The sequence below is a fragment of the Trachypithecus francoisi genome, unplaced genomic scaffold (assembly GCF_009764315.1).
Source record: "Trachypithecus francoisi isolate TF-2019V2 unplaced genomic scaffold, Tfra_2.0 Lachesis_group1, whole genome shotgun sequence".
Lineage (NCBI taxonomy): Eukaryota > Metazoa > Chordata > Mammalia > Primates > Cercopithecidae > Trachypithecus > Trachypithecus francoisi.
In genome coordinates, this window is record NW_022681454.1 from 24,158,098 (window position 1) to 24,172,394 (window position 14,297).

Below are 14,297 nucleotides of genomic sequence, written 5' to 3' on the forward strand. Positions count from 1 at the left end.
TTAGGCAACCTTGGCAAGAGCATTATCAGGAGCAATGAAGCTGTGAACGGGAGACCTAAGTGAGTTGAAACTGGATAAGGGCAAAGGGAGACACAGACACAGACAGGCTCCTGTGCTCTCCCCAAGCCCCATCCCTGTCCAGTCCCTCACATACACTCCTGGCAGATCAGTTCCCTCCCCAGTGCATCCAGGCAACTTCTTCTACTCAAAGGAGACTATTGTGCCATTGTTCACCTCCAGAATGAATGACATACTCAGGACCCTCACGCCCGCTACACAGTTAACAGGGCATTTGAGGCCTGCCTAACAAACACCCGATGCCCCACTATGTGTCCCCACCAGAGATCAGATGATCTGGGATTTCCCCCAGTAAGTCTTGCATTTTGCTACATCTGCATCTTTGCCATCTCCATTCCTTCTGTCTAGAACACCCTTCCTTTACATCTCCATTTGCTGAAATTCTGCCCAACCTTCCCGGCCCAGGTGCCACCTCCATTAAGAACCCTCCTCAATCCTCCAATCTAAATTAGCCTCCCCTTAACCTGAAGAATGCTTATCACAATGTACATCACAGCGTAGTGACCTCATCCCCATTCTCCATCACCACTGGACAGTAAACTCCTTGAAGGCAACTGTCATACGCAGAAGGCTTTGCCCATAGTAATGCTCACTATGTAACCAGCACATTGAATGCTGACCTTCTCCTCTGTTAGACATCCTGTCCCACTGACATATGAGGGCTGTCCTTCACTCCTCCTTCACATCAACCAGCCAACTCACTACAATGGTGGCTCTCTCCTGACATCACTGACCTCTACCTTTGTGCCTGCCATTAATAGAGCTATAGGTGGGCAGGCACATCCATGAGCTACTTTCCCTAAATGAGGATGTGAGATCAAAGTAGAGGCTCTGCAAATGGGCCAGAACCAGGTTGGTTCTGTATTCTGTATCAGTGCCCTGCCTCAGGACCTGCACACCTGAGCCACTGCATGATACATCATCATTCCAGAATTCCTATCTCCTGCCCCAACCCAGGTGACTGCAGTCCTTTCTCTAAGGAGCTTGTCAACTTATATAGGAGTTAATATCTACACAGAGACAAGGCTCCTCTCTTTCTTAGGTAGCATGTGAGTGTGACAGGATCAGTTTAAGCTGAGCCACATAAGGCAACAGGACGAAGAGCTCACTTCAAGATTGGCATCATGGAGGATTTTAGGAGGGATGTGGGTTTCCACCCCACCTTAAAGGACTGGTGAAGGCTGTGGTCGGAGAAGAAGTGGGAGGCTCACCTGGGTGAGGTCAGGGTGTGAGACAAAGGTGGGGGAGCCAGAATACATGGCAGATCATTTTGACTGAAGCAGCCAGCTTATGCGGGGAGCAATGAGACAGAGGCAGAAAGATAGGTCAAGGCCAGCATGAAGAGCCTCGAACACCAGGTGATGGGGAACTACCGAGGAAGCTTTCTGAGTAAGAGGACGTTGTGAAAAATGTTTTTTCTTAAAGGTGGTTTAATTGGCTAGCTGTACAGAGGATAAGCAGACTTGAAGAAAATCTGATACCCTGAACAGTATTAGGGTGTTTGTTGCAATAAAATAGCTTCAGATAATGAAGAGAGTGGACCAGAAGAGGTGAAAGTGGAAAGACTTCAAAGTAAAAATCAACCAAAGGTTTGTGTTCTCTGGGAACCAGGTCTCCCCTACCATTGGCACCATTCTGCCTGATGGGCCAGAGAGAGGTGCAGACTCTCAAACTTAAGCAACTTCTCTGCCAGGAGGTACCAAAGCCCCAGTATGGTTTTATGGGTGGAAAACCAGGCAGTGAGTAACAAATGTCATTCACTCTGGTCATTTTCATTCAGGGACTGGCCAAAGTCCTCTTCTCATCTTCAGCCAATGTATTTTATTCAACGTGAAACTCACTATATTAATTTTTTTTAACATAATAAGAGTGGAAATTGTCAATTTTGGGAGCACATATGTGAATTTCCCTGCACAGGAGAGAACATGAATCCCATCAGTTAAAAATAGCAGTTGAGCTCACTTTCCCCCACACACTAATTTTAATAAACTTACTCTGAAATTAGCCTGCCACTATGAAGATAACTGCTCATCGAAAATGTTCCCAGTAAGCACTAATCTTGCTTCTCAAGAGCTCAAGTACTCCCAGGAAACTCTGAATGATGCACAGTTCTGAAGAGAACCCATGCTCTTCTCACCAGACTCATATCCCCTAACCTCCTATCACTTCCAGTACCACCACCCTCCAGCCATGCAGCAAGGGCCATCTTGGACTCATTCTATTCCATCTCTCCAATCCTGCTAGCCATGACTTGCTGTAGGGGTCTTCCTTTAGAATGCTTCCCATAGCCATCCCTTTTTCTCTATCCCCACCAATGCTATAACCCCTTAACACCTCATTCATTCAAACGTCCAAGCATTCATATATTCTACGTGTATGGAGTACCTGCAATGGGCAAAGTACAGTGCTAAGTGCTAAAGTTACATATGGTCCCTATTCTCAAAGATTTCAAGATCTTTTGGGTCCAGAGGAGAGACAGATAAGTCAAGGGTTAGGTTGAAAACTACATGATAAGTGGTAGGACTTAGGTGCAATGGAAATAATTGAGAATGTTGATGGTGACAGAAAAGGCTAGATTACTGGTATCTCTTCCTAAATTGTCCTTCCCTGATTCCTGGCAGGGTCACCAAATTAGTTTTTATATCATCACAGCCTGGCATAGTACCTTGCAGACAATACAGACTCAGTAACTGAATTCAGTGGAAACCAACCTATCCCGAGTATTTTCATCAATTTGTACTCCAGTTAACAAAAGCGTTCAGTGCCTCCCCATTACCAGCTATATCAGGGCACATCCTGCAGCCTGGCTTTTGAAGTCATTCACCATCTGGTCCTTCCTGGTTATCCAATCTCATTTTCTGCTGTACCTCAACCCAGAGATTTCCGCCTTTATCTGGAGCATCTCTGCAAAGGCCACCAACTCGGCCCAGGGCTCATGCCTGCTCATGATCTCCCTTGCCCTCTTCAACCAAAGGGAAGGGACTCAGTTAAAGCTCAACTTCTAAGAAGCTTTTCCCCACTCCATCAAGCCTCACCAACTGCCTACATTAGTGTCTCAGATCTATTGCTCACTATTGTGCATGGTGTTTTTATCTAATAATAACAGCTAATAAGAACGAGTATTTTAAGCCAGGCATGGTGGCTCACACCTGTAATCCTAGCAGTTGGAGGCTGAGACCGATGGATTGCCTTGAGCTCAGGAATATGAGACCAGCCTGGATGACAAGGTGAAGCCCTGTCTCTCCAAAAAATAGAAAAATTAGCCAGGAATTGGTGGCTCATGCCTGTAGTCTTAGCTACTCAGGAGGCTGAGACTGGAGAATCACTTGAGCCTGGGAAGCAGAGGTTGCAGTGAGCCGAGACTGTGCCATTGCACTCCAGCCTAGGCAACAGAGTGAGACCCTATCTCAAAAAAACAAACAAACAAAAAAATAGAGTATTTTAAAATATTAACTGACAGCCTATCTTCCCACCTTGCTTCCATTTCCTGCAACCCTTACCCTAACTCTCCCCCACGTCTCTCTCCCTTTTTAAGAAGCCAGACATTCCGTCTTTACATCTAAGAAAGGCACAGTCCAGCAGAACACAGGTAACAACTGACTGGCTTTTCCATTTTGAGGGCCTGCTCCCGAAGATATGAGGACACAGTTGAGTCTCTCCAGTGGTGCCCTCAACCATAACTCCTCAAAAGACTGGAAAGGATCTTCCAAGTTGAGAAAAGGGCAGAATCAGAGTACAAAGGAGAGCCTGGTTATCAGTCTCCGAGGAACACTGAGCTTGGCCCAATCAGCCTGGGGCCGAGAGGGCAGAGCAAGGACTCGGGGCTGAAATTTGGGGAGCACAGCTAGTTTTGATGGAAACCTGATGAACTCTGGAATTGGAGAGATAAGGAGTAAAGCTCTCTGTAGCAATGGCTGTTTTAAATATCCATTCACCTCCTTTCGAAAAATATTGAGTTTACTGAGGTATAATTTGGAGAAAATTTCATCCCTTTTAGGTGTAAGGTTCCATGAACTTCAACAAGCTTACACAGTCATATAACCATCATTACAATCGAGACAGAATACATCCATAAATCCAAAAGATTCCCTCATGTTTCTCTGCAGCCAATTTCCTCACTGTACCTTCAGGCTCTGGCAATCACTGATCAGTTTTCTGTCTTTTTAATTTTTAGTTTTGTTTGTTTTGTTTTTTGTTTTTTGAGATGGAGTTTTGCTCTTGTTGCCCAGGCTGGGGTGCAGTGGCACGGTCTGGGCTCACTGCAACCTCCGCCTCCTAGGTTCAAGCAATTCTCCTGCCTCAGCCTCCTGGGTAGCTGGGATTACAGGCGCATGCCTCCACACCCGGCTAATTTTGTATTTTTAGTAGAGACGGGGTTTCACCATGTTGGCCAGTTTGGTCTCAAACTTCTGACCTCGGATGATCCACCTGCCTCAGCCTCCCAAAGTGCTGGGATTACAAGTGTGAGCCACTATGCCTGGCCTTAATTTTTACTTTTCAAAAATTTCATGTATACCTTGATTGTGGTGATGGTTACACCAGTGTATGCACATATCCAAACTCATCAAATTGTACACCTAAAGTATGTGCACATTTTAATATATTAATTATACCTTAATAAAGGTGTTTTTAGAAAGATACAAGACAACATTAATTCATGAGTACAAAATAGTCACTTTTCACAAATGTTAAAACTATCAGCTTTTACCCTGTACCATGTACCCTGTAACCCACTTCCCCCAAATGAGTTATTTGGTTGTGGCTGCTCTGGGCACACTGCCTATGGGGTAGCCCTGCTCCACAAGGAGCAGTACCTCTCCTGCTAAAATAATTATCTGTTAAAACAAAGATTTTTGGTTGCATACTGTTTGAGTTACATACATAGATGTGCAGACAGGTGTGGACATGTGTCCTCATTTCTCTTTGACCCTACCTAGGAGAAGGATTGCTGGGTTGTTTGGTTAAGTGTATGTTTGACTTTATAAGAAACTGCAAACCTTTTCAGAAGTGACTTTACTATTTTACATTTCCTCCAGCAATGTATGAGACTTCTAGTTGCGGCCGGGCGCGGTGGCTCCAGCCTGTAATCCCAGCACTTTGGGAGGCTGAGACGGGCGGATCACGAGGTCAGGAGATGGAGACTTCTAGTTGCTCTGCGTCCCTGTCAGCTCTTAGATGATGAGTTTTGTAATTTGTTGCTTTTCCATTCTAATAGGTATGTTGTGGTATCTCACTGTGGTTTCCATTTACATTTCCCTAATGACTAAGGATGCTGAGCCTCTACTCATTGCTTATTTGCCATCCCTCTTCTTCAGTGCAGGGTTTACTTAATCCTTTTGTTCATTAAAAAATTCAGATTGTTTCTTTGTTTTTGTTCATTTGTTTGTTTGTTTGTTTTGAAATGGAGTCTCACTCTGTTGCCCAGGCTGGAATGCACTGGTGTGATCTCAGCTCACTGCAACCTCCGCCTCTGAGGTTCAAGCGATGCTCCTGCCTCGGTCTCCCGAACAGCTGGGATTACAGGTGCATGCCACCACACCTGGCTAATTTTTGTATTTTTAGTAGAGACAGGGTTTCACCATGTTGGTCAGGCTGGTCTCGAACTCCTGACCTCATGATCCACCCGCCTCGGCCTCCCAAAGTGCTGGGATTACAGGAGTGAGCCACCACGCCCGGCTTTTCTTCTTCTTCTTTTTTTTTTTTTTTGAGACGGAGTCTCACTCTGTCGCCCAGGCTGGAGTGCAGTGGCCAGATCTCAGCTCTTTGCAAGCTCCGCCTCCCGGGTTTACGCCATTCTCCTGCCTCAGCCTCCCAAGTAGCTGGGACTACAGGCGCCTGCCACCTCGCCCAGCTAGTTTTTTGTATTTTTTTAGTAGAGATGAGGTTTCACCATGTTAGCCAGGATGGTCTCAATCTCCTGACCTTGTGATCCGCCCGCCTCGGCCTCCCAAAGTGCTGGGATTACAGGCTTCAGCCACGGCGCCCAGCCCGGCCTTTCTTCTTATTGAGTAGTGAGAGTTCCTTTTATATTCTGGATACAAGATGTGTGTTCTGCACATATTTTCTCCCAGTCTGTGACTCTTTATTGTTTTAACAGAGTCCTCCAAAGAGAATAACTTTTTAACTTTGATATGTCAACCTACTCATTTTTTTTTGATAACTTATCTTTTTCATGTCCTATATATTCTTCTTTTTTTTTTTTTTTTTTTCTTTTTTTTCTTTTGTGAGATGGAGTTTTGCTTTTGTTGCCCAGGCTGGAGTGCAGTGGCACGATCTCTGCTCACTGAAACCTCCACCTCCCGGGTTCAAGTGATTCTCCTGCCTCAGCCTCCTGGGTAGCTGGGACTATAGGTGCGTGCCACCACGGCCAGCTAATTTTTGCATTTTTAGTAGAGACGGGGTTTTGCCATGTTGGCCAGGCTGGTCTCAAACTCCTGACCTCAGGTGATCCACCTGCCTTGGCCTCCCAAAGTGCTGGCATTACAGGTGTGAGCCACGGTGCCCAGTCTACTCTTATTTCTTAATAGGACCCTCCCAAAGTTAACATGGGCGCATTCTGCTAAAGACTACATTTACAGCCTCTCACAGCTAGGAGTGGCCGTATGACTATGCTCAGACCAATGGGATGTGAGCAGATGTGATATGTACAATTCTCCACTGAGCCCTAATTAAAGAAAAGCCCCTTGCCCTGGAGTTCCCCCTTCTCTCTTTCCCCATTCCCATGGGCTGGGACACAAATGTGGCAGCAACAAGCTTCAGCCACACAGACGAGGACCATACCCTAATCGTGGAGCAACAAGATAAATCAGAATTCTTAGATGACTCACGGAGCAGGGCTGCCCTCCATGCCTGAACCACCACACTCGCATGAAAGAGACACAAATGTCTTACCTTATTTAAACCACTCTATTTTTGAGGCAGGCATATTTCTTACAGTGGCTTAGACTTTACCCTAACAAATACAGCCGTATTTCTTAGGAAGTGAAAACTAATCTCCAATTCCCTGGACCCAGCCTTGGTGTTGTGACATGCTGTGTGCACAACAGTTTCCCATAGTTTCCCATAGACCCAGGGTGATTTGAGGGCAGCATAATAATTTAGCCCTAGAGTAACTCAGGGGCAGCAGAACAAATTTTTTTATTTTATTTTATTTTATTTATTTTATGAGACAGAGTTTCACCCTTGTCGCCCAGTCAGGAGTGCAGTGGCACAATCTTGGCTTACTGTAACCTCTGCTTCCTGGGTTCAAGCAATTCTCCTGTCTCAGCCTCCCAAGTATCTGGGATTACAGGCATGTGCCACTATGCCCAGCTAATTTTTGCATTTTTAGCAGAGACGGGGGTTCTGGCCGGGCTGGTCTTGAACTCCTGACCTCAGGTGATACGCCTGCCTCAGTCTCCCAAAGTGCTGGGATTACAGGCATGAGCCACCGTGCCCAGTCAAATTTTAAAAATGAATAAAACTTGCCCCACCTTGGTTGGGCAAGACAGCAAAGTTCACCATGCCCAGAACCGTGAAAAGCAGTTCATCAATTTGTTCTTCATTCACCCAAAAGTAGCATGGACACGGTGCAGACAGCCAGAGGGCCAGAGGACATCTGAGGGGGGATGAGAGATGATACAACAGTGACCTAGAGTGACCAAGGGCAAGATACTAGACTAAATGAGGAGCGTGTGGATAGATAAAAACAGCCCACCCCAGCACCCCAGCCAATGACTTAGCCTTAGTCTTAGTATTTCATAAGTCCCCTAGAATTAAAATACAAATTCAGGGAAAGGGAGTGGTGTGGCTTCATATGCAGATTACATTTCCACTACTCAAACAACAAAAACTTGTAATCAAAATTAAGGCATTATAGCAAATTATAGTTTTCACAAACCAGAGTTTCTGTCGTGAGGTTCATGCTCACTATTCTACTGCTGCCTTGCCTGGCAGAGGCCTATGTACTCACAAGCATTATTTCATTTGATCCTCACAATTAGGATCACCTATGAGGTAGGTACTTTTATTACCCTATTTAAAGACGAGAAAAAAGAGGCTCACAGAAGTTACATGGTGCAGTCATTCCCTCAACACCCATTCTCCCTATTCTGGAAAGAAGCCCCCCAGTTTTACTTGGGGATCTACCCTAGCTCCACTCACAGTCCATGTATCCTGGGGCAGGGCTCCAAACACAATTCCAGGCCTAAAACAATCAGATCACTAACCACCTGAGCGATTTCTTGCAGGATAGGTGAGTGATCTAAGCGGATTTAAATAGAGCATCCCAGGGTTTCATAGGATCTGCTAGAGAAGGGTCTCCTCTTCTCCTCTGGACTTGAACTTAAGAGGCTGGGAGGCTGAGACTAAAGCTAGGCAGCAAGCAGACTCAAAGATGGAGAGAAAAGATGGAGAGAAACTGTCTTAGTGTTGAATCAGCTGAAAGCCAGCCCTAGCATGGAATTATTAGTCATATTAGTTATATTCACTTCCAAGGGCTGCCATAACAAATTATCACAAACTGGGGGACTTAAAACAACAGAATTCAACTGTTGCACAGTCCTGGGGGTTAGAGTCCAAAATGAAGGTGTTGGCAGGACTGTGTTCCCCAGTGAGGCTCTCGGGGAGGATTCTTCCTTGCCTTGTCCTAGTTTCTGGTGGTCGCCAGCAATCTTTGGCTTTCCTTGGCTTGCAGCTGCATGACTCCAGTCTCTGCCTCTGTTGTCACATGCCTTCTTCCATCTGTGTCTTCACATTTTCTTCTCTTTGTGCATCTCTGTGCCCAAATTTGCCTCTTCTGATAAGGACACCAGGTCATTGGATTAGAGCCCACCCAAGATGACCTCATCATAACTTGATTACATCTGCAAAGACCCTACTTCCAAATAAGGTCATATTCACAGGTGTTTGTGTAGTGGCAGTTGAGGGGAGGGTGTTAGGACTTGAGCACATTGTTTTGGGGACAGGATACAACCTACAATATCAGCCAATAAATTGCCTCTAAGCTTATCCACTTTGGTTTGGGTTTTTGATCTTTCGTACCAAGAAAAAGGCAGGGCCAAGACTTACCCCCAAGTCTCTTATGATCTTCAGCGTCAAAGTCAATAACTGAAACCCAAAGCTGAGTCTTTACCTTAATTAACCACAGAGCTGATCTCTATACCTACTCAACCTCTCTTTTCCAAATATCAGTGGCTAGGCCAGGCACAGTGGCTCATGCCTATAATCCCTGCACTTTGGGAGGCTGAGGCAGGAGGATTCCTTGAAGCCAGGAGCTCCAGATCAGCTTGGGCAACATAACGAGACTCCATCTCTATTTTAAAAAAAAATGACTGAGCATGGTGGCACATGCCTGTAACCCAGCTATTCAGAAGGCTGAAGCAGCGGGCCCAGGAGATGGAGCTAAAGTGAGCCAAGATCGCACCACTGCACTCCAGCCTGGGCAACAGAGTGAGACCTCATCTCTAAAGCAACAACAACAAAAACCAAAAATCAGTCTCTACTTTGGGTGGAGGCCCACGGTTAACTGTCTTCTGCCTCCTGGTTCCTGCATACAACATGCTCAAGGAATAGGAGATTGATTGTTATCTAATTAACCAAAATTCAAACAGTGAAATGGAATTATGTATAGTTTATCATAGAGTGGTGGGCTGAGCAATGACCAGGATTTTTATCTCGAAAATAAAAAGTTATTGATTGCCTGCATAGCTGCACTTCGAAATGTCTCCAATTTTGAAAGCTCACCTCAGGTGGCAATAAGAATATCTGCCCCTCCCCAGACATTTAATTTTCAAAACAGAACCCCGGCCATGCTTCTTTCACACGCATGGGTGTGTTTACTTCAGGGCCTGAGAAAAGGCTGTAATTTCAGCTTATTTTACCAAATATATGAAAATAAAACTGATCTCTGTAGGATCGTTTTAAATGAAAACTGCTTCCTCGAGGCAAGCGGAGGAAGCGAACTGATTGAAAGAGAGGACAGGGCTCTGGGCAGGTGATGATGAGGTGAGAGACGTGATGGAGGGTGGGAGGCAGCACCCAGGACTGCTGCAGAAATAAATGCAAGTCCACGAAAATCCCATGTAGTACAGATTAGCTGTGCAGTGATGTCTTCCTCAGGTCCTTCTGCCAGGTCCCCAAATCACTTTGTAACACCACAGCTGCTGAGCACACTCTTCTCTGAATCTTACCTGGCTGGTACCAGACCCAGTCACACCCATGGAACCCCTGCCAGCCAAACCTGACTGGGCAGGGGAATCACCTGGGCAGCTCAGCTTGTAAGAAAGGCAGATCGGGGGGCTGTACCCCCAGGCACTTTCGAGCAGCAGGTTTATTAGCCTCCTGTGGCTGCTTGATATGGTTTGGCTCTGTGTCCCCACCCAAATCTCATCTTGAATTGTATTCCCATAACTCCCACGTGTTGTGGGAGGGACCTGGTGGGAGATAATTGAATCAAGGGGCTAGTTTCCTCCATAATGTTCTCCTGATAGTGAATAAGTCTCATGAGATCTGATGGTTTTATAAAGAGGAGTTCTCCTGCGCAAGCTCTCTCTCTTTGCCTGCTGCCATCCATGTAAGATGTGACTTGCTCCTCCTTGCCTTCCAGCATGATTGTGAGGCCTCCCTAGCCATGTGGAACGGTAAGCCCACGAAATCTCTCTTTCTTTTGTAAATCACCCAGTCTCGGGTATGTCTTTATAAGCAGCATGAAAACGGACTAATACATTGCTGTAACAAATGATCACAATGGGGTGGCTTAAAACAACAGAAGCATACTCACTCACAGTTACAGAAGCCAGAAGTCCAAAATCAAGGTGTCAGCAGTTGTTTTTTTCTGGGGACTTTGAGGGATAATCTGCCTCTTCCAGCTTCTGGGGGCTGCCAGTGACCTTCGGCATGCCTTGCCATGTGGCTGCATCACTCCAATCTCTACCTCTGTCTTCACATGGTCTTCCTTTCATGTATCTCCATCTTCCCATAGCCTGCTCCCTTGTGTGTATGCAGCTTAAATCTCTGTCCTTTCTCTTCTAACATACCAGTCACTAGATTTAGGACCTACCCTAAATCCAGTGTGATCTCATCCAAAGATCCTTAACTTGATCATATCTGCCCTATTTCCAAATAAAGTCACATTCGCACCTACTGGGGTTAGGTCTCAGATGCACCTATGGCAGGCAGGGGGTGGGGAGCAGGCAGGGTACATAATTCAACTCACTACAATAAATTTGGGAGAGACTCATAAACTTGAACTTTTCACAGGCACCCAAAATGACTCTGATGCAGCTGATCTGTAGGCCATACTCTAAGAAACAGTGATCCAGTTGCTGGGGACTCAAAGTTGAATCAGACATGGACTCCTTCCTTGGGGAGCCTGCCATCTAGCTGAAGATACAGACAGATGAGCAATGATTAAAATAGAAAGTGTGGCCTAGCGAGGCTCAGACAAGCAATGCTCAAGCAAGGAGTCAGACAGACCAGGATTCAAATCCTGCCTCTTCCACTTACCAGAGGTGAGGCTCTGAGCAAGTTCCTTAGCCTGTCTGAGCCACTGTTTCCTTATCTATAAAATAAGAAAGAATTCCTACCTTATGTCATTATGAGTATGAGGCCATGTAAAATGCTTAATATGAAGGACGCATTCAAGAAATAGTCATCAGTTATTATTAAGGTGGGAAGCAAGACCCATTTTCACCTCCCCCATGGCCCCTGGCTATGTGTTCACCTCATGTTTGTGAAGTTAAGGAGGTGTTACTCTGGAGAAACTCTGCTGGGATGGGTAGGAAAACTCCTGAAGGACCTACTTCAGGATCCACTGACTTATTCAACAAGCATTTTTTGAGCACCTGATGCATACAGAGCCCCGTGTATAGGCCCTGGAAATAAAGAGCCAAACAAAGCACATAGCCTAGTGAGGAAACCCATTGTTACAATAATGTGGTCAGCGCAAGGTGGAGGTAAGCCCAACCCACTGAGGAGCATCCCATGCCATTTAGCACTTGAAGTCATTCCATCCTTTAGTTCACTCTTACTGTCTACGGTGTGACCTTCCTCCCAGACTATATCGTGAAACCCCAGGAGTTCTTTGAGGGTAGCGGAGTTGTCTTATTCACCACAGAATCCCAAGCACCTCACAATGTACCTGACTCCTAACAGGCACCTGATATGCAATTGTTGGAGTAGTGAAGATTCTGCTGCTATACAAAGGCCTAACACCAGACTTTTAAAAAGAACTACCTCCAGCTCCTCGACTACTAAGTATGATTCTTGATGGGACCAGAAACAAGGTCCCCAGAGGATCTGTCCCTTGACATAAAGCCTGTCAGTTTGAGAAGATGGAGCCAGGCTGCAATACAATGGATCATAACACCAGACAGTTAGGAGAGCTTTCAACTACTAGACCAATGCTGAGCAAACTAAACTAGGGCAGAAGCTACCGCATGTCATTCCTCTTCAGAAACACAACGCTCTGCACACACTGGGCCTGAAGCACTATTATCAGACTGACCTGGAGACCCAGAAAACGATGAAAGGAGTGAGACAGTAGAGGGTTTCCCTTCCCACATCCCACAAGGGAAAAGATAAGAGCAAACTGATATACTCCGCATTGTGTGCACAGGATTAAAGAAAAGGAAGCCCCAAGTTGGCCTTGGGCTGGAGCTTGGTTCTCAGAAGGGAGAAATTCCCTGGCATGGGTAAGTAATACCAGGAACTGCCCCACAAATGGTGGCAAATCAGGGCAACTTACCTGCGAGAGGAAGACATCCGCATTCCCTCTCACCTGGAGAGGCCAGCAGCTTCTCTTAGGGGGAACTGAAGAGCAAATAGCATAGGAGGCTGAAAGTGGACCCCCAGGGTATGTTAATGACAAAAGAGTCTCAGGGCAGGGGGACACGTTGTTCTATGCTTCCACAAATCGAATCACTTCTGCACCTGTGTTTCACTTTTTTGATAAATGCCCCTCCCCACCTTACACAAGGTAGGCCCGCAGTAAACACGTGTTGACTGAATTGAGCAAGTGAATGAGTGAACAGCTGCAGCGGACTCCTGAACTCCCCCAACTCGAACCACCGAATTCCACCTGGCCCAGGTGCCACCCCAGGGCTCGGATTCTCCCCCATGGCACCACCTTCCCGTTTCAGTCCCAGGCGTCCAATGGTTTGGCTCCACAACAGTGGCGAGCAGGCAGGCAGGTGGGGCTTGGCACCTTCTCCTCCCGGATCCCAGGGCTTCAGCCTCCAATCCAGGGCCAACCCCTGCCTAGGGGGAAGGCCCCTCCCCAAAGGCTGACACCAGATGGCGCGGAAGAAAGTGGCGCCCGCCCAGACCCGAAAGTGCGGGAGGAGCGGCGCACCTGGCGGGGTCGCGCGGGGGCGGCAGCCGCGGCCACTTGGGGTGCGCGACCCCCGCTAGTCCCTCCCCTCTCTGCCTCCCTGGGGGCGCGGGCCCGTGACGGCGGCCGCTCGGCCCGGCCCATCCCGCCTGGCCGGCGCCGCGGCCTCACCTCGCTCACCAGCCCCTGCCAGTCGCTCTCGGTCCGGTCGCCGTTCATGGCCTCCTCCTCCATGCGCGGGCCTGCCTCCTGGACCCCCGCCTCCTCCTCCTCCTCGCGGCGTCACCGCCGCCGCCTCCGCTGCGCGGGCCCCGCGCGGCCGGGAGAGGGCCCGGCGCCTCCGAGCCGCTGCGCCGCCGCCTCCCGCGGCCGCCAGCGCTGTTGACTCCACGTCAGCCTCCGCGGGAGGAAAGGGAGGAGGGGCGCGGCCGCTGGGGCCTCAGACACAGCCCGGGCCGCAGCCGAACCCCGCCGGGCCCGCCCCGCGTCCTCCGCCCACGAGCCCCGCTCTCTCAGCCCCGCGACTCCGGGCTCCGCGCCCCCTGCCCGGCCTCTAGGCAAGAGGAAGCTGGGGTCTCAGCCTATAGGTCACTCCGGACCCCTCAGCGCTCTGCGCGGAAGGCGGGCCCCACGGGCAGTCCTTTGTCCCCCGCAAGAAACAAATCCCCAAATCCAGTCCTTCTCCGACCACCATCACGACTCCCAGCGGTAGAATGAAAGCTCCCCGAGGGCAGGGGTTTTCTAGGTTGGTAGATGCGCCTTTGGCACGATCCTGGCCCATAGGAGATGCTCTACAAATATTTGTTGCACGAATGTTTGTTGAACGCAAGAATGAATGAACCACGTTTTATTATATACTTAGCATTTTTTAAACTATTAATATTTGCTTATATTTACTTTTTTAACGAAT

General features: G+C 47.7%; 1 protein-coding gene across 4 annotated transcripts in view; it reads right to left on the reverse strand.

Moving 5' to 3' along the window:
• The window catches only part of CCDC149 (coiled-coil domain containing 149), a 106,209-nt gene extending 92,366 nt beyond the window's left edge, over nucleotides 1-13,843 (reverse strand). For 2 of the 4 annotated variants that reach the window (XM_033213900.1, XM_033213902.1), the window contains exon 1: nucleotides 13,559-13,843. In XM_033213900.1, the coding sequence (XP_033069791.1) occupies nucleotides 13,559-13,621 (63 nt within the window). In that variant the 5' untranslated portion in view covers nucleotides 13,622-13,843. Of the gene's footprint in view, nucleotides 1-12,802; nucleotides 13,207-13,558 lie in introns of those variants that run through there. The other 2 variants (XM_033213901.1, XM_033213903.1) reach the window with 2 other exon arrangements.
• Nucleotides 13,844-14,297: the final 454 nt, after the last annotated feature.